At 42.3% G+C, this 22,582-nt stretch overlaps 1 protein-coding gene across 1 annotated transcript in view; it reads left to right on the top strand.

Annotated features, from left to right (window-relative positions):
* LOC139409095 (ankyrin repeat domain-containing protein 13C-like) overlaps nucleotides 1-22,582 on the top strand; it is an 82,053-nt gene that overhangs the window by 43,755 nt on the left and 15,716 nt on the right. Inside the window, exons 3-6 of the mRNA XM_071153787.1 lie at nucleotides 3,568-3,672; nucleotides 19,490-19,575; nucleotides 20,680-20,725; nucleotides 22,022-22,088. Of these exons, the coding sequence (XP_071009888.1) occupies nucleotides 3,568-3,672; nucleotides 19,490-19,575; nucleotides 20,680-20,725; nucleotides 22,022-22,088 (304 nt within the window). The remainder of the gene's footprint in view (nucleotides 1-3,567; nucleotides 3,673-19,489; nucleotides 19,576-20,679; nucleotides 20,726-22,021; nucleotides 22,089-22,582) is intronic.

Below are 22,582 nucleotides of genomic sequence, written 5' to 3'. Positions count from 1 at the left end.
TAAAAGATCATTGTCGATCTGATCAGAAACACTGTACTCGCAATCTTTATCTCCTAAGTGGTGTTGCTGTTTTTTTGTTCTAATGTTTGAATATATTGCTCAAAAGCTATAAGGGGAGGGCTCTAGCTCTGCCCCAGCTCTCTCTGAGTGACAGAGGTGCCTACTGTGATAGACCGTCAAATAGTAAGTCAAGATTTAGGCACTTAGACAAATTTCCGAAATATGCAATTATTCCTCTTTAAGTGCCAAATAAAGTAGCAGGGTTGACTGTAACAGGGTTGACAAGTTCATCTTAAATCAGCCATAAATCCCCTTGTGATAGGGGGAGTGGACCCTTGTTGTATGCAACAGGGAAGGGCAATTGAATGCAAGCTTCACAAAAATGTTAAAACATTTCTAGCATGTCTATCTATGGGTAACAGGATTGAGGTGTTCTGTTCGACCCACTCAATTTGCCACCACAAAACACCAGAAAATTGCCAAAAAGAGTAGAACCAACTCACCTGCTTTTATGCTATGATTTGACTATTAGATGTGCAATGTTTATTTTGATAATTATAATAAAAAAATGAATAGTTTCACCGGTGGCGTGTATTCATGGATGCCAAGGGAAGCCGGACTTCCCCCCCCCAAAAAAAATTTAGCAGGAAAAATGTTTTTTAAACATTTGAAATAATTTATCTTTCATCTCTCAGTGTTTCATACATTTCTTTCAATTCGCAATAGGTTGAATGTATCTCACCGGAGACAGCATCCGAGCGAGCAAAACAGCGCCCCCTCTGTCTCTGTATGTGTAGAGCATCTATTTTGATCTTCAGAAATGACTTTGTCGAAGCAACAAAATAACTAGGGCTTCACAGTGATGGTGAAAACCTGGAGAAACTTTGGGGTCAAGTGGGTTAAACTCTTCCACAAAGTTACAAAAACTGCACAGAGGGACATGCTGAATTCTGACACATTACCAAGTCTTTATTAATATAAACATGATGTATTGAATTGTCAATGTGGTCTCTACATTAAATAGCACTTAAATATACAGGCTTTTAAAATGCAATATTGGTGCACAATTTCTACTTAAAATACCAAAGGGACTCAAAACGGACTCATTTCGTGGAACGACCCTTCTATTTCCATCCCATTCTTACTCCCTATCTGACCCTCCACTATTCTTAGCTTTAGATGAATGATTCTCTACTGCTACAAAGCATTTGTCTCCTTTATTATTCAACATGAAAACTGGTACACAGAAAGAGAGAGCCTCACAGTGGAATGTATGACAGTACATCCCCTTTATAAAATCAAAATGAAATAGTCGGATTGGGATACAATCCTATGAGGCCTTTTCGTAGGTCTATGTGACCAACATTTTGCCTTTTGTCAGTAAATACAGTGCCTTGCGAAAGAATTCGGCCCCCTTGAACTTTGCGACCTTTTGCCACATTTCAGACTTCAAACATAAAGATATAAAACTGTATTTTTTTGTGAAGAATCAACAACAAGTGGGACACAATCATGAAGTGGAACGACATTTATTGGATATTTCAAACTTTTTGAACAAATCAAAAACTGAAAAATTGGGCGTGCAAAATTATTCAGCCCCCTTAAGTTAATACTTTGTAGCGCCACCTTTTGCTGTGATTACAGCTGTAAGTCGCTTGGGGTATGTCTCTATCAGTTTTGCACATCAAGAGACTGACATTTTTTCCCATTCCTCCTTGCAAAACAGCTCGAGCTCAGTGAGGTTGGATGGAGAGCATTTGTGAACAGCAGTTTTCAGTTCTTTCCACAGATTCTCGATTGGATTCAGGTCTGGACTTTGACTTGGCCATTCTAACACCTGGATATGTTTATTTTTGAACCATTCCATTGTAGATTTTGCTTAATGTTTTGGATCATTGTCTTGTTGGAAGACAAATCTCCGTCCCAGTCTCAGGTCTTTTGCAGACTCCATCCGTTTTTCTTCCAGAATGGTCCTGTATTTGGCTCCATCCATCTTCCCATCAATTTTAACCATCTTCCCTGTCCCTGCTGAAGAAAAGCAGGCCCAAACCATGATGCTGCCACCACCATGTTTGACAGTGGGGATGGTGTGTTCAGGGTGATGAGCTGTGTTGCTTTTACGCCAAACATAACGTTTTGCATTGTTGCCAAAAAGTTCAATTTTGGTTTCATCTGACCAGAGCACCTTCTTCCACATGTTTGGTGTGTCTCCCAGGTGGCTTGTGGCAAACTTTAAACGACACTTTTTATGGATATCTTTAAGAAATGGCTTTCTTCTTGCCACTCTTCCATAAAGGCCAGATTTGTGCAATATATGACTGATTGTTGTCCTATGGACAGAGTCTCCCACCTCAGCTGTAGATCTCTGCAGTTCATACAGAGTGATCATGGGCCTCTTGGCTGCATCTCTGATCAGTCTTCTCCTTGTATGAGCTGAAAGTTTAGAGGGACGGCCAGGTCTTGGTAGATTTGCAGTGGTCTGATACTCCTTCCATTTCAATATTATCGCTTGCACAGTGCTCCTTGGGATGTTTAAAGCTTGGGAAATCTTTTTGTATCCAAATCCGGCTTTAAACTTCTTCACAACAGTATCTCGGACCTGCCTGGTGTGTTCCTTGTTCTTCATGATGCTCTCTGCGCTTTTAACGGACCTCTGAGACTATCACAGTGCAGGTGCATTTATACGGAGACTTTACACACAGGTGGATTGTATTTATCATCATTAGTCATTTAGGTCAACATTGGATCATTCAGAGATCCTCACTGAACTTCTGGAGAGAGTTTGCTGCACTGAAAGTAAAGGGGCTGAATCATTTTGCACGCCCAATTTTTCAGTTTTTGATTTGTTAAAAAAGTTTGAAATATCCAATAAATGTCGTTCCACTTCATGATTGTGTCCCACTTGTTGTTGATTCTTCACAAAAAATACAGTTTTATATCTTTATGTTTGAAGCCTGAAATGTGGCAAAAGGTTGCAAAGTTCAAGGGGGCCGAATACTTTCGCAAGGCACTGTATATGAATTTGAAGATAATTATATTTGAAGTGAAGCATACACAATGTCTCACTTTATTGCAAAATTCCATTTCTGGAAGCTTTCCCTGGAGAAGGGAAGTTAAAAGTCTAAATTAGAGCTTGTTCCGACATGGGCATGGTGTCAGGTTGGAGATAAAATTAGCTTCCAGGGCCTCTTTTGTCTGTTTGGTGGGAAAGCTCAGTGGAGTTTGAATGAAATACTTCACAGCAGAGGGCTGGTGGAGCGTTTTTGGTGGGAAACATGGTGTACTGTTGACTTGTCATTCTTTGCTCATTTCAGGCTTCAGGCTATGAAGAAACCGTTACACAGAACACAGTTGTTGAAGATTTTGGAGGTCAATAATTTAGTGTATTTTCCATGCTTGACCCTTGTCCCCTCTAGTCGGTCCACACTGGGTCATGTAGCAGCGCAAATCAGATTAACCATTGACAAATTGTCAGTTAAATAACAAGGCAGTGCTCTCTCCCACTAGCTCTGTCTCTTTCTCTGTAATAAGTAAATGACTGTTTCCTCTTGTCTCTTTTTCCCACAGAGTGTGCCCATCTGCTGCTGGCCCACAATGCACCAGTGAAGGTGAAGAACGCTCAGGGATGGAGTCCCCTCGCCGAAGCCATCAGCTACGGAGAGCGACAAATGAGTAAGCAACTACTCCCTGTCTCTTATACTGGCACTATTGTCACTGTACTGAGACCATAAATCCTGACCAGAATTGTTCCCCCTATCATAGAAGGGGGTGGGTGGGCCTAGCCAACACACCAATGTCTATTGCCTTCCTAATGAAAAGTATTTGGCCTCAATTGGTTTCCATGAAGGATTTTGGTATCAGACGTGCATCTTTTCTTGAGGGCCCCACCTGTGTGGGAAAGAAAACAACATGTAGGGGGAAACACTGTGCCACTTCCGATCAACAGATGCTTTGTGCTTTCCTCCACATGGCTCTCAGAGTGGGCACCAAGCCGTCCTCTTTGTCTGTCAGAGAGGCGGACATTCCTCAAGGATCTCAGGCTTTTGTGTTCAGATGAAAAATAATACATTTGAAAATGCAAGCCTCTCTCTCTGCCCTGTGTGTCCCACAGGCATGACCTGGCAGTGTTACAGAGCCTGCAGAAAGTATTCGTACACCTTGACTTATTCCACATTTGGTTGTGTTACAGCCTGAATTTTTCTCACCCATCTACACACAATACCCCATAATGACCATTTTTTGCAAATGTATGGAAATGAAATACAGAAATATAATTTACATGAATATTCACACCCCTGAGTCAATACTTTGTAGAAGCACCTTTGGCAGCGATTACAGCTGTGAGTCTTTCTGGGTAAGTCTCTAAGAACTTTCCACACCTGGATTGTGCAACATTTGTCCATTATTATTTTCAAAATTCTTCCAGCTCTGTCAAATTGGCTGTTGATCATTGCTAGACAACACTTTTCAGGTCTTGCCTTAGATTTTCAAGTACATTTAAGTCAAAACTGTAACTTGGCCACTCAGGAAAATGTACTGTCTTATTGGTAAGCAACTCCAGTGTAGATTTAGCCTTGTGTATTAGGTTATTGTACTGCTGAAAGGTAAATTCATATCCCAGTGTCTGGAGGAAAGCAGACTGAACCAGGTTTTCCTCTAGGTTTTTGCCTGTGCTTAGCTCCATTCCATTTATTTTTTATCCAGAAAATCTCCCCTGTCCTTAACAATTATAAGTATATCCATAACATGATGCAGCCACCACTAGGCTAGAAAATATGGAGCGTGGTACTCAGTAATGTGCTGTAGTGGATTTGCTCCAAACATAACACTTTGTATTCAGAACCAAAAGTTAATTGCTTTGCCATATTTTTTGCAGTACTACTTTAGAGCCTTGTTGCAAACAGGATACATGTTTTGGGACTTTTCTATTCTCCATAGGCTTCCTTCTTTTCACTCTGTCAATTAGGCTATTATTGTGGAGTAATTACAATGTTTTTGATCAGTTCTCAGTTTTCTGCTATCACAGCCATTAAAGTCACCATTGGCCTCATGGTGAAATCCCTAAGTAGTTTCCTTCCTCTCCGGCAACTGAATTAGGAAGGACGCCTGTATCGTCGTAGTGACTGGGTGTATGGCTGCACCATCCAAAGTGTAATTAATAACTTCACCATGCTCAAAGGGATATTCAATGTATGTTTTACTTTTTACCCATCTACCAATAGGAGCCTTTCTTTATGAGGCATTGGGAAACCTCTCTGGTCTTTGTGGTTGAATCTGTTTTTGAAATTCACTGCTCGGTTGAGGGTTCTTATACATACTGTAATTGTATGTGTGGGGTATAGAGATGAGGTAGTCATTCAAAAATCATGTTAAACACTATTATTGCACATAGAGTGAGTCCATACAACTTATTATGTGATTTGTTAAGCACATTTTTACTCCTGAACTTGTTTATTTAGGCGTGCATATTTTCAAAGGGGTTGAAAAATTGAATCGAGACATTTCCGCTTTTCATTTCTTAACATAATTCCACTTTGACATAATGGGGTATTGTGGGTAGGCCAGTGACCTAAAGTCCCACTTTTATACATTTTCAAATTCAGGTTGTAAACCAACAGCGTTTCTAAAAAAGTCAAGGGGTGTGAATACTTTTTATAGGCACTGTATGCCAATCCCCCAAGCTTGTAGAGATATTTCTGTCTCATCATCCTGACCCCATATTTGTATTTTTATTTCTAACCTCTGTCCAGTTGCAAAGCAGTGAAGTCCCCATGTTGTCACCCTGGCCCTACTCTTGGCTTGTGAATCAAAGTAGATTCCTTTATATGGGGAGAGGAACTGAACTGGTCTTCCATTTTGAAGAGGTCTTTTGACACCCCTGGTCATGTTGGCTGTGGGAATAGGAAAACTGGGGAAAACTAGTGTTTTTTTCTTTCTCCAAACTGATTCAGCTTCACACGGGTGACACAGATTGGGACTGCATTCTGTCACTTTGACCGTATTCTGTCACTCTGACCGAGGCCAACCGCCAGCCACTGTTATGGACCGTACTCAGCACAAAGGGAGCTTTTGAAGTGTTAAAGCGAGTGAGAGACAGAGGCAGGTGGCCATAATGGAACATTGCACTCAAAAAGGGACTAGAATGACGTATCTTTTGAAAGGTGTTCCTCTTTCTTCCCCTTATTTCATTTGGCTGTCCATCACTGTCTCTCTAGCCTTGTGAACTTTTGCTTGTCAGAATAATGATAGCTGAGTTAGCAGAAGCATCAATTTACTCTCTGACTGACCTTTCTAACTCTTCAAGAACACACCCTCAGTGGCCGGCTTTGATGTCTTTTGGGTGTGTAAGAAGCCAGAGGTTTTGTATACTTCTCCCTCTTTTTTTCCCCCATGGATCCTGACTGTACAACTATGAGAGGAGGAGTGTGCTTTTATGGATTTATTTGGGTCTTTGGTTGCGCTGCAGCCAATGGCCTGTGGTATGAACCAGGGTACACCATGGCTGACCTCTGTAGTCTGTACTTAACATGGCTACCCAGCATCCATTTGGTCTGTGTGACTTAGTAACTGTTTCAAAGGAGAGGCACTCTCATTCATTTTAAATAATCAACTAGGTCCACCAGTTTTGAAAGGAGCAAAAACTGCACATCTTTTTCGAAATTACTATGATGTCCGGCTACACTTTGACTTGTGTTGGTCGATGCACGCACCTACCAGTGGTGGAAAAAGTACTCAATTGTCATACTTAAAAGTAAAGATACCTTAATAGAAAGTGGCTCAAGTAAAAGTTAAGGTCCCCCAGTAAAATACTACCTGAGTAAAAGTCTAAAAGTATCTGGTTTTAAATGTACTTAAGTAGAGTGGTGGAAAAAGTCATCCATTGTCATACTTGAGTAGAAGTGAAAAGTAAAAGTAAATGCTATACATCAAATTTCATATGTTACGCAAACCAGATGGCATGATATTTTTATTTACGGACATCCAGGGCACACTCCAACACTCAGATATAATTTACAAACGCAGTATTTGTGTTTAGTGAGATCAGAGGCAGTAGGGATGACAACACGTTATATTGATAGGTGCGTATTTCTGACCATATTGCTGTCCTGCCTAGGCATTCAAAGTTTAACTAGTACTTTTGGGTGTCAGGAAGAATGTATGTGAGTAAAAAGTACATATTTTCTTTAGAAATGTAGTGGAGTAAAAGTTGTAAAAAATACAAATAGTAAAGTATAGATACCCAAATAAAACTACTTAAGTAGTACTTCAAAGTATTTTTTACTTAGTTCATTTACACCACCTTCTGACTCACTAACAATCTATTTTCAAGGCATCATGGGGCATTGTTATCACACTGATATCCTCGCTTAAATGAATCACTTTCATTCCTGGCAGTTGACTCCTGGGAATGTTACACATTGTAAATGATTACAGTAGCTCATAATGCTGGCCCTGTGATATGACCTGGTAGGAGAGTAGCACTGAAGGAAACAGTGGCTGCTTTCCCTATTCAGTAATATAAAATGGAGTCGGTAGTTAACATGGTTCGCCAAGAAAGCACTGCTCAGTGTTTCTGAAACATTAGCAGGTTCAGCACTTTTCTGGATCTGGTAGGGAAGTGGGAGCTGTCTGTGTGAGGATGGAAACATCTGAGTGAATGAGGCCGCTGAAAGATGCTGATATCACACTTTTCCAGGAAGTACTGGTCTGGTCTTTATAGAGGTTCTAAAATCCCGTATTCAATGTGTCCTTTCTGATTTCTAAATAGACAAGACCAGTACTCTGCCCTACAAAGGCAAAACGCAGTAACTACATTTTTCAGACTGATATCAGGCTTTATAGTATAAGTTTTATCTTGTGAAAAAGTGTCCTTGTTCAATTATCCTCAGTTTCAGTGAAAATATAGTGTAAAATGTGCAGTAGCTTCAAAATCCAAGTAATTCGTTATCCGCTCTGCCATACAAAGGCAATGAGCAGTAACTACACAAACAGTGAAACTGAGAAAAATGTATTTAAAGTTTACTAAAATGTTGCCTTTTGTCAGTAAATACAGTGCCTTGCGAAAGTATTCGGCCCCCTTGAACTTTGCGACCTTTTGCCACATTTCAGGCTTCAAACATAAAGATATAAAACTGTATTTTTTTGTGAAGAATCAACAACAAGTGGGACACAATCATGAAGTGGAACGACATTTATTGGATATTTCAAACTTTTTTAACAAATCAAAAACTGAAAAATTGGGCGTGCAAAATTATTCAGCCCCCTTAAGTTAATACTTTGTAGCGCCACCTTTTGCTGCGATTACAGCTGTAAGTCGCTTGGGGTATGTCTCTATCAGTTTTGCACATCGAGAGACTGAAATTTTTTCCCATTCCTCCTTGCAAAACAGCTCGAGCTCAGTGAGGTTGGATGGAGAGCATTTGTGAACAGCAGTTTTCAGTTCTTTCCACAGATTCTCGATTGGATTCAGGTCTGGACTTTGACTTGGCCATTCTAACACCTGGATATGTTTATTTTTGAACCATTCCATTGTAGATTTTGCTTTATGTTTTGGATCATTGTCTTGTTGGAAGACAAATCTCCGTCCCAGTCTCAGGTCTTTTGCAGACTCCATCAGGTTTTCTTCCAGAATGGTCCTGTATTTGGCTCCATCCATCTTCTCATCAATTTTAACCATCTTCCCTGTCCCTGCTGAAGAAAAGCAGGCCCAAACCATGATGCTGCCACCACCATGTTTGACAGTGGGCATGATGTGTTCAGGGTGATGAGCTGTGTTGCTTTTACGCCAAACATAACGTTTTGCATTGTTGCCAAAAAGTTCAATTTTGGTTTCATCTGACCAGAGCACCTTCTTCCACATGTTTGGTGTGTCTTCCAGGTGGCTTGTGGCAAACTTTAAACAACACTTTTTATGGATATCTTTAAGAAATGGCTTTCTTCTTGCCACTCTTCCATAAAGGCCAGATTTGTGCAATATACGACTGATTGTTGTCCTATGAACAGAGTCTCCCACCTCAGCTGTAGATCTCTGCAGTTCATCCAGAGTGATCATGGGCCTCTTGGCTGCATCTCTGATCAGTCTTCTCCTTGTATGAGCTGAAAGTTTAGAGGGACGGCCAGGTCTTGGTAGATTTGCAGTGGTCTGATACTCCTTCCATTTCAATATTATCGCTTGCACAGTGCTCCTTGGGATGTTTAAAGCTTGGGAAATCTTTTTGTATCCAAATCCGGCTTTAAACTTCTTCACAACAGTATCTCGGACCTGCCTGGTGTGTTCCTTGTTCTTCATGATGCTCTCTGCGCTTTTAACGGACCTCTGAGACTATCACAGTGCAGGTGCATTTATACGGAGACTTGATTACACACAGGTGGATTGTATTTATCATCATTAGTCATTTGGGTCAACATTGGATCATTCAGAGATCCTCACTGAACTTCTGGAGAGTTTGCTGCACTGAAAGTAAAGGGGCTGAATAATTTTGCACGGCCAATTTTTCAGTTTTTGGTTTGTTAAAAAAGTTTGAAATATCCAATAAATGTCGTTCCACTTCATGATTGTGTCCCACTTGTTGTTGATTCTTCACAAAAAAATACAGCTTTATATCTTTATGTTTGAAGCCTGAAATGTGGCAAAAGGTCGCAAAGTTCAAGGGGGCCGAATAATTTCGCAAGGCACTGTAAGTGATAATGCACTGATGTATTATCTTATTATGAAGTACATTTTTATGCATATCAACAATGACTACTGATTTGACCTATGACCTCTAAGTGAATAAATTACCATTCCAGGCTGTATCACAACCGGCCGTGATTGGGAATCCCATAGGGCGGTGTACAATTGGCCCAGCGTCGTCTGGATTAGTGTTTGGCCGGGTTAGGCCATCATTGTTAATAAGAATTTGTTCTTAACTGATTTGCCTAGTTAAATAAAGGTAAAAAAATAAATAAGTGAAACAGAAAAACACAAGAAAATTGGGAAAACATATTACGATTGTAAATACTGCACAAAGTAGTATAAGTATAAACATTCTACGTCATGAAATAGTCCTTACCTTATGGCGAAAAATGCTTAAGGGTTTCTACAATATAACATAAAAACATGAAAACATAACTACATAAAACCATTAAATACAGTTGGAATATAGTTAGAACTGTCAAACTGTTTCCAGCAAACAGAAAAACAACAAGACAGTTGAAAAAACACATTTAGATTGTAGATACTGCACTTTGCCTTTGTATCACCCATATAGTTGTTTAAGGTCATACAAAGGTGCAGTATTTGCATTTTAGGGGCCATAGGTTAAATCAGTGCTTATGGTTTATATGCATACAAATGACTTTATAATAAGATGATACATCAGTGAATTATCACTTGTCTACTACCTACAACATATTTGTCTGGCTAACCCCAAAAATGTAAAGCCATTTTTCTCAGTTTCACTGTTGGCGTAGTTACTGCATTTGGCCTTCAAATCAAATCAAATGTTATTGGTTGCATACCCATATGCTTGTGCTCCTAGCTCCAACAGTGCACAATGCACAACAGTAACAATACACAAATGTTCATTTTTTATTTTTTTATTTCACCTTTATTTAACCAGGTAGGCTAGTTGAGAACAAGTTCTCATTTGCAACTGCAACCTGGCCAAAAGTTAATATATTTTCTATTTGAGATTCTTCAAAGTAGCTACCCTTTGCCTTGATGACAGCTTTGCACACTCTTGGCATTCTCTCAACCAGAATCATGAGGTAGACACCTGGAATGCATTTCAATTAACAGGTGTGCCTTGTTAAAAGTTCATTTGTGGAATTTATTTCCTTCTTAATGCATTTGAGTCAATCAGTTGTGTTGTGACAAGGTATGGTTAGTATACAGAAGATAGCCCTATTTGGGAAAAGACCAAGTCCATATTATGGCAAGAACAGCTCAAGAGAAATCACAGTCCAACATTACTTTAAGACAGGGAGGGACTTTGAAAGTTTCTTCAAGTGCAGTCGCAAAAACCATCAAGCGCTATGATGAAACTGGCTCTCATGAGGACTGCCATAGGAAGATCCAGAGTTACCTCTGCTGCAGAGGATAAGTTCATTCGAGTTACCAGCCTCAGAAATTGCAGCCCAAATAAATGCTTCACAGAGTTCAAGTAACAGACACATCTCAACATCAACTGTTCAGAGGAGACTGCGTGAATCAGGCCTTCATGGTCGAATTGCTGCAAAGAAACCACTACTAATGGACAGCAATAAGAAGAAGAGACTTGCTTGGGCTAATAAACACGAACAATGGACATTAGACCGGTGAAAATCTGTCCTTTGGTCTGATGAGTCCAAATTTGAAATGTTGGTTCTAACCTCTGTGTCTTTGTGAGACGCAGAGTAGGCGAACGGATGATCTCCGCATCTGTGGTTCCCACAGTGAAGCATGGAGGAGGAGGTGTGATGGTGCTTTGCTGCTGACACTGTCTGTGATATATTTAGAATTCAAGGCACACTTAACCAGTATGGCTACCACAGCATTCTGCAGAAATACCCCATCCCATCTGGTTTGCGCTTTGTGGTAATATATATATTTTTCAAACAGGACAATGACCAAACACACCTCCAGTTTCCCTGTTATTTCCTCGTTTTGATGTCTTCACTATTATTCTACAATGTTTAAAATAGTAAAAATAAAGAAAAACCCTTGAATGAGTAGGTGTGTCCAAACCTTTGATTGGTACTGTACTTGTGAAGTTGATAAAACACTATATAAACATTATTAAAGTTACCAGTGTTCCATTATTAAAGTGGCCAGTGTTCCAAATCTAACAACATAGGGCAGCAGCCTCTAAGGTGCACAGTAGAGTAACTGGGTGGTTACCAACTAGTGACAGTGACTAACGTTCAGGGCAGGGTACTATTTAACAGTCTGATGGCCTTGAGGTAGAAACCTTTTTGTTTTTCAGTCTCTTGGTCCCAGCTTTGATGCACTTGTTCTGACCTCACCTTCTGGATGGTAGCGGGGTGGACAGGCCGTAGCTCGGGTGGCTGATGTCCTTAATAATCTTCTTGGCCTTCCTGTGACACCGTGTTCTGTAGATGTTGCGGATGGTGCAGCCCAACAGGATGCTCTCAATTGGGCATCTGTAGAAGTTTGTGAGGGTCTTGGCCAAGCTGAATTCTTTCAGCTCCTCAGGTTGAAGAGGCGCTGTTGTGCCTTCTTCACCACACTGTCTATGTGAGTGGACCATATCAGATTGTCAGTGATGTGCACACTGAGGAACTTGAAGCTTTTTACCTTCTCCCCTGTCAATGTGAATGGGGGCGTGCTCCCTCTGCTGTCTTCTGAAGTCCACAATCAGCGCCGTCATTTTGTTGACATTGAGGGAGAGGTTATTTTCCTGGCACCACTCTGCCAGGGCCCTCACTTCCTCCCTGTAGACTGTCTCGTTGTTGTTGGTAATCAGGGCTTACCACTCTTGTGTTGTCTGCAAACTTGATGATTGAGTTGGAGACGTACTTGGCCACGCCTTCATGGGTAAACGGAGTACAGGATGGGGCTGAGCACGCACCCCTGAGGGGCCCCAGTGTTGAGGATCAGCGTTGTGGAGGTGTGGTTGCCTACTTTCACCACCTGGGGTCGGAAAACAGGAAGTCCAGGACCCAGCTGCACAGCGCAGGGTTCAGACCGACAGCCCCGAGCTTAATGATGAGCTTGGAGGGTACCATGGTGTTGAAGGCTGAGCTGTAGTCGATGAATAGCATTCTTACAGAGGTATTCCTCTTGTCCAGATGGTATAGGGAAGTGTGCAGTGGAGGGCAAGGAAGAGCTTTGTATGTCATTCTGTGTTTGGAGTAAAGGTGATCTAGAGTTTTGTCTCCTCTACAGTAGTTGCACAGGTAACTTGATGGTAGAAATGAGGTAAAACTGATGTCAGTTTCCCTGCATTAAAATCATCGGCCACTAGGAGCGCCACCTCTGTATGAACGGGGGGGGGGGGGGGGGGGGGACTAACCCGGACATCCAAGCCGAGATTGAACGCATACACAGCTCGTTGAGTGCTGTCTTAGAGCCAGCGTTGGTTTGTGGTGGTAAATAGACAGTCACGAAAAATATAGATGAAAACTCTCTTGTTAAATAATATGGTCTACAGCTTACTTTGAGGTCTTCTAACTCAGGCGAGCGGAACCTTGAGACTTCCTTAATATAGATTGTTACTGTTGTTAACAAAGAGACACACCCCTCCCCCCCTAACCTTACCTGACGATGTCGTATGGTCTTGACGATGTGTCGAAAAAACATCTAGATGTATATTATCCATGTTCTTGTTCAGCCATGACTCTGAGAAACATAGTTATTCAGGTCCCGTTGAAAGGATAGTCTTTAAAAAATATTTTAAAAAATACCCCTTTTTTCTCCCCAATTTCGTGGTATCCAATTGGTAGTAGTTACAGTCTTGTCTCATCGCTGCAACTCCTGTACGGACATGGGAGAGGCGAAGGTCGAGAGCCATGCGTCCTCCGAAACACAACCCAACCAACCCGCACTGCTTCTTGATACAATGCACATCCAACCCGGAAGCCAGCCGCACCAATGTGTCAGAGGAAACACCGTACACCTGGCGACCTGGTCAGCGTGCACTGTGCCCGGCCCACCACAGAACTCTCTAGTGCGTGATGAGTCAAGGATATCCCTGCTGGCCAAACCCTCCCTAACCCGGACAACGCTGGGCCAATTGTGCGCCGCCCCATGGGCCTCCCGGTCGCGGCCGGCTGCGACAGAGCCTGGGCTCAAACCCAGAATCTCTGGTGGCACAGCTAGCACTGCGATGCAGTGCCTTAGACCACTGCGCCTGAAAGGATAGTCTTGAACGGAGCTTGTCCAGTTTGTTCTCCAGTGATTGTATGTTCACCAATAGAACGGAGTGTTGTACGTCGTCTTTTCCTCTTCCGAGTCTCAGGGATCAGGGCCTGGTCCAGGGTGAGAAGTATGTCCATCTGTGTGTCCATCCGATTAATCGGTCGACCTCTAGTAGACAGTACTACACCCTGCCTATGAGCAGTAGAGTAGGCAGTACTACACCCTTTCCATGGTGCTGATACAACCAAGCCGAGATACAGATTTAGCGCCAACCTGTCTCTTCAAAAGCCCTAAATGGTCTCAGCATTGGACATTTTATGTTTATTGTGGTATAGTGTGATGTATGCAGAATTCAATCTAATTCCAATGCAGGAACTCAAATGGTGCCCATGGGTATAGCCATGTATCGGTATGTTTCATCATATTTCATCATAACTACCTTCAGCATTTAGTTTGCATTATTTTGGTAAGACAGCTGTGGGAACGGCCGCATTCCCATAGGCTGTTTGTAATAGGTTAATTACCCTATCTATCTTGTAGCCTATGTCCTCAAATTAATTGTGCCCCCCTTGCTGATTTCAAATGCCCCCTTAGTCCTGCTAATAAGTGAAAAAAATCTATAATTAACAAAACATAATGTTCTCGCTCATGATAATTGCATGAAAGTCGTTAGTTAATGACTCACATTGTGCTCACATCAATCGCCATGTAGCCTATGAAATACTTCAAAAGCAGCCTCTGGTCCCCAGGGGGGGGGTCTATGGTGGCTAATTGTCTATAGGGCTTTTACTGTCCAGTGCCCTGCTGGGTGCCCTGCTGGGTGCTTTGATGAGACCAACAGGGGACTTTATCCATCAAAGCCCAGTAGAGATGGAAGGGATTTGTCCCATAGCCTCTGATGTGGCAGCTGAATTGGAAAACTGGAGCACCCTGGCCTGCCTTGGCCTGCTCTGTCTGTGACTGACTGCTAGCTTAGCTTGTTCTGGGAGGTAATCTAGCTAGCTGTCATCTTAGCAGTTGTGTAACCAATAATGAGTAGGCCCTTGGCCCGCAGTGAAGCCTGGTGCTGCCTACACTGTGTCAATATTTACTGTCCTATCTCTGCTACTCGGAAGCTGGCTGGTAGCTGTAGTACATTTTTCACCAGTGGGGGTTGGAGGAGTGTTAGATAAAGAATATTGCCTCAGGTCTTTTGCCTGTTTCATGTCTTGGTTATGTGGGTGATTATTTAGCATTAATTATACATGATTTAATATTATTAACACTCCAGACCACTTTCAGACAGGACATGTTGCTATTCTATTGCTTCTATTACATCTACAGTGCATTCGGAAAGTATTCAGACCCCTTGACTTGTTCCACATTTTGTTACATCACAGCCTTATTCTAAAATGGATTAAATACTTTTTTTTAAAATCATCAGTCTACACGCAATACTCCATAATGACAAAGCTAAAACAGGTTTTTAGACATTTTTGCAAATGTATATTTTGAGAAACATGGTCTGATGAAACCAAGATTGAACTCTTTGGCCTGAGTGCTGAGTGTCACGCCTGGAAGGAACCTGGCACCATCCCTACGGTGAAGCATGGTGGTGGCAGCATCATGTTTTTCAGTGGCAGGGACTGGGAGACCAGTCAAGATCAAGGGAAAGATGAACGGAGGAAAGTACAGAGAGATCCTGGATGAAAACCTGCTCCAGAGCGCTCAGGATCTCAGACTGGGGCGAAGGTTCACCTTCCAACAGGACAACAACCCTAAGCACACAGCCAAGACAACGCAGGAGTGGCTTCGGGACAAGTCTCTGAATGTCCTTGAGTGACCCAGCTTGAGCCCGGATTTGAACCCAATCGAACATCTCTGGAGAGACCTGAAAATAGCTGTACAGCTACCTGACAGAGCATGAGAGGGTCTGCAAAGAAGAATGGGAGAAACTTGCCAAATACAAGTGTGCCAAGCTTGTAGCGTCATACCCAAGAAGACTGAAGGCTGTAATCGCTGCCAAAGGTGCTTTAACAAAGTACTGAGTAAAGGGTCTGAATACTTATGTCAATGTAATATATCAGTTACATTTTTTTATACATTTGCAAAAATATCTAAAAACATGTGTAGATTGATGAGGGGAAAAAACGATTTAATACATTTTAGAATAATGCTGTAAAGTAACAAAATGTCGAAAAAGTCAAGGGGTCTGAATACTTTCAGAATGCACTGTATGTGCCTCCTCAGACCACTTTCTGAAAGTTATGGCAGCAAAATAGCCATGATGTGTGAATGAGGGTGAATAGGCCCAAGTCTAAGTAGCGAGGGGAGGTCCGGTGGGTGGGCCACCCGTATACGGTGGGTGGTCCGTGGGCAGATGGTGAGTTAGTCCTCCCTCCTCTCCCCCTCTGGTCTCCCCCGCCGATGGGTGGTAAGGATCAGGAGGCTGTCAAATCTCATTAGACAGCCAGGCCTGAGAGGGAGAGAGACGCCTGGCCCCCAAAACACCAAAACATAGCCCAGCGTGTGTAAGGAATGGAGCCCAGCCCAGCCTTTGTTTGTGCATTTGTGTGTGTGTGTTTGGCCCCAGCCTGGTCCTCCGTGGCCTAGTTTCATTAGCAGTACCAAGGTCCCAGCTCGCTTTGTGTGCCTCTTTGGGTTCGTGGACTGGGGGTACACAGGATTAGGGGTACCAGTGTAGGCCTACAGTTAGCTCATTATTGTGGGATGTATTGTGTGATAGGAAAACATCCTGTATGATTGAATAGCTACAGTAGGTTAGGCCTACTTCAGCCCCTGCATTTGAAGTGACCATATCAAACACTAGGATTGATCTGTGACAATCAGTCATAATTCCATACCTTGTATTACAGGTTTGTTGTTTTGATGTAATGAAATGCTGTGTTTTCTTCTAAAAACATATTACAGGCGGATCACCCCACTGTCATTTATTCCCCTGACACCTCCAGAACTGCAATTAGCTGTTGTTCCCACCTCTCTCAAAAAAACATGGGTAAACGTTAGTTAGCCGTGGCTGTTTCAGCTCGGTCTTATTTGTTTGAAAACAAGCGAGCTCGTATTAGCCAGCCAGTCAGGAAAGCTGGGCCGTCAGCGCTTACAGACATATCTCATTAACGGTCAACTTTGTTGTTTACTCCCAGACGCTTCCCCTCTTTGAACTTTCTGGTAAATATGTGATCCTAGCGGCGGTGTAGTGGGCGGGGTCCTGTTATGCCATTTCACCACGGGAAGCCAAGGAACTAGAAATACCAGTCTCACCACGCTAGGCGAGCCTCTCCCATTATTGAAATTCATCGACAGTCCTGTATGTGCTTTAATATTGTAGAATACTCTACTGTGTGATCAAGTTTTGCATGATGTGATATTTAGTTACCCGGCGGCCAAATGATTCAGTCATCTCAACTAAGCTTCCACACGTAAAGTATAAGGTGGGGTTTGCATGGTGAAATGTGGTCCTCTATTTAGCAATACGCAATGCAGTAGATTGGATACTTTATCTTGATTACTTTTACCTACACTCTCAGAAATAAAGGTTTAGATTTGTTCTTAAAGGGGTACAAACTATTTACTGTAGTGGTACCCTTTAGTCCTTTGTACCTTTTAGTTATAGGTACGTAATTGTACCCTTGCAGTTCGTACCTTAAAAGAGCCAATAGTGTACCTGCCTTAGGGGACAAGATAGTACAGGTACAAAGCTGACCTTTGGAAAATGTCAAAAATTGCCTTTTTAGGGGACCACCGCTGTGAGAAAGCCGTTTGTTCCCTTTACGTGCCAGAAATGTATATTTAAAAAGGTTTTTGGATGTTTTTTTAACACTGTAGGGTGTAAAACCTTGTTTGCATGTTTCCCAGGGTGCCTTTCAAGTGAATTGAGTTACCAATACCCTTCATGACTGTGTTTTCTAGTTGGTTGTTGCATTCAAAGGCTTTCAGTCCTGTAGCCTAAACCAAGTGAGTGCCTAAGTGAATATTTTATTATCGAAACTATACTCTTTCATTTATTTCTTCCATCAAGATGCATTTGCCGAAAAGAAACCCATACCTTCTGTAAAATATTTGTGGTGGATCTTTAATGTTATGGGGCTATTTTGCTTACACTAGTCCTGAGACCCGTTGTTAAGGTCAACAGCATCATGAACTTTACCCGGTAACAGGACATTTTAGCCTAAAAACCTGGTTGCCTCTGCCAGGAGGCTGGAACTTGGCCGCAAGTGGATCTTCCAGCAAGACAATAACCCCAAGCACACATCAAAATCCACAAAGAAATTGTTATTTGGTTGCAAAATCATAATTTTGCAATGGACATCTCAGTCTCCGGACTTGAAACCCATTGAAAACCTGTGGTTTAAATTGAAGAGGGCAGTCGATAAAAGCAGACGAAGGACATCAAGGATCTGGAAGGATTCTGTATGGAGGAATGGTCTAAGATCTCTCCCAATGTGTTCTCAAACTCATAAAACATTCAAGAAAAAGGCGCAGTGCCGTTATCCTCACAAGGTGAGGTAATGAAAAGTATTTAAAATAGGTTTGTCAATCATTTTGAATCCTACCTATTTGAGATTTTTTTTAATTACTTTTTAAACACAAAATCTTTGTCTGAGCAATTCTACTAGCATAAAATAATATAATTTCCCCATACAATTTCCCTATACAATATAGCTCAGTATTTGAATTATTTATTTTATACAGTAATTTTTGCTCATCTTTATCAAGGGTGTCTATCATTTCAGACCCCACTGTATATCATAAGCTACTACTTTGACAGCCTAGTTTTTACCCCAATACAGTGGTCTGAAACTCCTGATTTGCAGGTCACATCGGGCAAGTAACATTATGCTGGCTTGCAAAGTGATATGTACAGTAAATCCTACTTTTAATCATGTGCAACCTGTACTTAGAATGATTGACAAGGTAGGGAAAATTGATAAATGAGACCACCTAAACTATCTAAATGGGAACAACCATCTCAGTAATGGGTGCAATAAATCCAACTACTAACAGTTTAGAAAGATGTATGTTATTTATCTTTGTGTAGCATAAGATCAATTAATCAATGTATATGTAAAAACACACATATTGAAACATTTTTTTTTAATCTACCTGCAATAGGGCATGCTGGGAAATATGATAATGAAGAGGTATGAGATTGTGATGGTTGTGCATTTATATAAAAAAAAAATGGGTACAAACATATACCATTATACTACATTATCCACACCCTTAAAGGTACCAAACAGTATTGTGCAATGATGTCTATAAACCTTTGCTAATGCTATCTATTGGCCAATAAGAGCCTTTGAAGCCACCGGTTGGCCATATAGGCACTCCTCAGAAGAAGCAGTTCTCCATAGGAATGAACGGAATTCATACAAAATATGTTTTACAATGATGGGGGAGTACCAAGATGGATTTGCGGTGGCTTCAAAGCAGCACCCCCTGTCAGTCATCTAGTGTATATATTAACCATGTGTACATCGGAAGGTACATTATGTGCATTTTCCATTTTGTGTACCCCCAAGAACAATACTGTACCCTAACCATACCTTTTTTTCTAAGAGTGTAGAGATTCCAGTAATGATGCTTGATGTTATTGTATGTAGTTGTTGTGGTCTCACCCCTCCCTCCCTCCTCTCTTCTCTCTGTCAGTCACAGCGCTGCTAAGGAAGCTCAAACAGCAGTCCAGAGAGAGTGTGGAGGACAAGAGGCCAAAGCTACTGAATGCCCTCAAAGAGGTACGGTACATTCTCTCTCTCTCTCCCTCCTTCCTCTAGTTTCATATCCCTGATCCCTCATATCTGAAACCGATATGAAGGCTGATATATTGTGTATTCCCACCTCGTCTCTACCCTCTCCACCTCTCCCCTCCCTATCTTACTCCTCTCCCAAAATGAAGCATGATCCAATGCGCTGCGGGGCAGGCTGTGTACTCACTCCACATCTGCCAGCAGAGTCCTCCCCGTCAGAAATGCCACTCTCCGGCACGCACACAGACACATACATACAGACCCTCTCTCAGTCACTCAGTCACACACTATCTATGGTCATCACAACAAAGCGGCACCATAGCACAGCTCTCGGCATGCAGTAAGCATTCCCCCAGGCCTACGCTCATGGAATATTCAAACAGACAGCAACATGGGCCCCGGGGGGGAGGGAGGGAGGGTCAACCTGCAGGAGCGGTGACATTCTCACAAACCTCCCTGGATGGCATGACACCGGGGAAGGCAGATGCTTTCCACTCCACACACATACACACGCATGCGCACGAACGCATGTGCGCACACACATGTACACACACAGTTGATAGTCTGGGCTTTGGGGAGCATTGCAGTGCTGCAGCCGGCATGATGTTATTGAGGGTTCTCTGTGGGCATAAACATCTGGTGCTCTGGGCATAGGCCACAGCCAGGTTAACTATGACTCCCCGAGGGGAGCGATAAGAGGAAGAAGATGAAAGGGAAATAACATCCGCTTTAGGCCTTGGAGCCTGTCGTGTGTTAGACAACGAGAATTCTTAACTGTAACTCTTGTGACGAAGCAGGCGTAGATGTCCCCGATAGTTTTTCTCCTGACTCCAGGGGATTATATCTCCTCAGAGATGCGCAATCATTCATATTACGTCACTGGAGGTTTTTGGTTTCCGGTCAGTAGTACCCTGGGATTAGGTGGGCCAGCTGTGTAATTTCAGAGCATTTGAACTACATATTGGATCCTAAACTCATTCGAGAAAATCAATGTTTGATACAGAGATGTTTATGTACTTTTCCTCCCGTTTACTCTCTCTGGTATATTTTGATTGCTAATCCTATTGTAATTCTTCTTATTTTTTTCTCCAGCTGGGAGACTTTTATCTTGAGCTTCACTGGGACTTTCAAAGTTGGGGTGAGTTTGCTTTGCATCTATACAGGTATACGATGAGTATAGGATCAGGTCAACTCACTACAACGGTTCAGTTTCTTTGCAATTTTCAACTACACAAAGTGCATTTAACCAGATTAAAGTTGATTTAGAATTACCAGAATGGTTGGTGTTGTTACGCTGTGTGTGTGTGTGTGAGAGAGAGAGAGAGAGAGAGAGAGAGAGGTGGTAGCATCTCTGAGAGCCCAATTATGTGGGTGTCAGTAAGGGCTCTCTGCCCGGCTGGTTGGGGACAGAGTGATACTGAGAGATTGTTTACAACACTGAGGTAATCCTCTGTAGGGAGTGGCCTCGCCTCCCCACACAGGCAGACCCTCCCCCTGGTGGTGGCTACACGTCATTACAATGTCACACCACCAGCATTACTAAGGCCTATGAATGCCTACTTCAATTAAGCTTATCTTTTAGATCCATTGAACTTCTTACCGTTTCACTGAATTAATTAGAGAAGAAATGCTGTTACAAATGTCCCACATTTCTTTGGCTAAATGTCTAGTGGACTCCAGAGAGCATGCTAACAGTGTGTCAACATTTCCCGTTAAACATTTCCCAGTAAAGAAAGGATTGCTGATTGTGTAAGTGTTAGTTTGGTAGTATTTGACAGGGGTTGTAGTGCCCCTGAGTGGCAAGGGCTCAAATCCAAAGATTGTATTGGGAGATGCCTTTCTATTAGGACTGTTCGGGAGGGTGAAACGTTACAGAACGTTCACATAGAAATGTATAGTGCAGAGCAGATATAATAGGGAATTGTGCCAGCTCTATTCATTCCATTTCTATCTGCAATGTTCTGAACGTTTCACCTCCCAGAATACAACCCAAGTGTTATGCACTGCACACACATTGAGAGAAGCCAGGGCTCCACCAGCCCTATTCAATATGCTGGGGGTAGAACAGCCTCAAAACAGACACATTGTCCAGTCTGTACTAGATTTCCTATCAGAGAGGTGCACTGAGTGCACACATGGCATTCACAGGCTCTGTTCCAATATCCACACTAGCATACCGACATATACTGTACATTATAATTTAGCAATACATTATAGCATGTTAGTGTGGTGATTGGAACATGGATGGTGCCCTCCAAGGGTTTGAATTGGCCTCACACCGTACTTGTAAAAAGAGCATTACATATTCAACTGCAGAACCACATATTCTGTTGCTGGCATGGGCTTTGAAGCGGTTGGTGATTTTCATTATTAAGTGGAGTTTCAATGCCTAGGCCTATCGATTATCCCCATGTCTTTTCCCCCCATGTTGCAGTGCCTTTGCTCTCCCGAATCCTGCCCTCTGACGTGTGTAAGATCTACAAACAGGGCATCAACATCAGGTAAGTCAAGTAATCCTTTTTAATAATCCCTCGTTTTCATGAAGTTGTAACAAGCGATAATTAGCGCGAAGCCGGTAAGGTGAGATCATTGTAAGAAATAAGCATGTCAGAGAGATAACCACACACGTAAGTATCGACACAGTGTCACCGACGGATCATTCTGTCTGGACTTTTCTCAGCTGTTACAGCCTATGTACAGCTTGCCCACACACACACACACAACACACACACACACACACACACACACACACACACACACACACACACACACACACACACACACACACACACAGTACACAATGTTGCTTGTTCTCCTCAGCTGAGTTGATACACTAATCATCGCCAATCTTTAGTCCTGGTTGTGTGCCAGTCTGTTTCTGCCCCAGCCATCTGGTTCAGAGTCTTGGCAGAGCAGAGATGCAGTCTTATTGGATGGGGAAAGTGTCAGGTACTGATGCTTGCCCTATTGACATGCCAACAACATTTAATATGAC

The sequence above is a fragment of the Oncorhynchus clarkii genome, chromosome 5, assembly GCF_045791955.1.
Source record: "Oncorhynchus clarkii lewisi isolate Uvic-CL-2024 chromosome 5, UVic_Ocla_1.0, whole genome shotgun sequence".
Classification (NCBI taxonomy): Eukaryota; Metazoa; Chordata; class Actinopteri; order Salmoniformes; family Salmonidae; genus Oncorhynchus; species Oncorhynchus clarkii.
The sequence above is the reverse complement of the archived record's forward strand: the minus strand, read 5'-3'. Positions and strand labels throughout refer to the sequence as shown.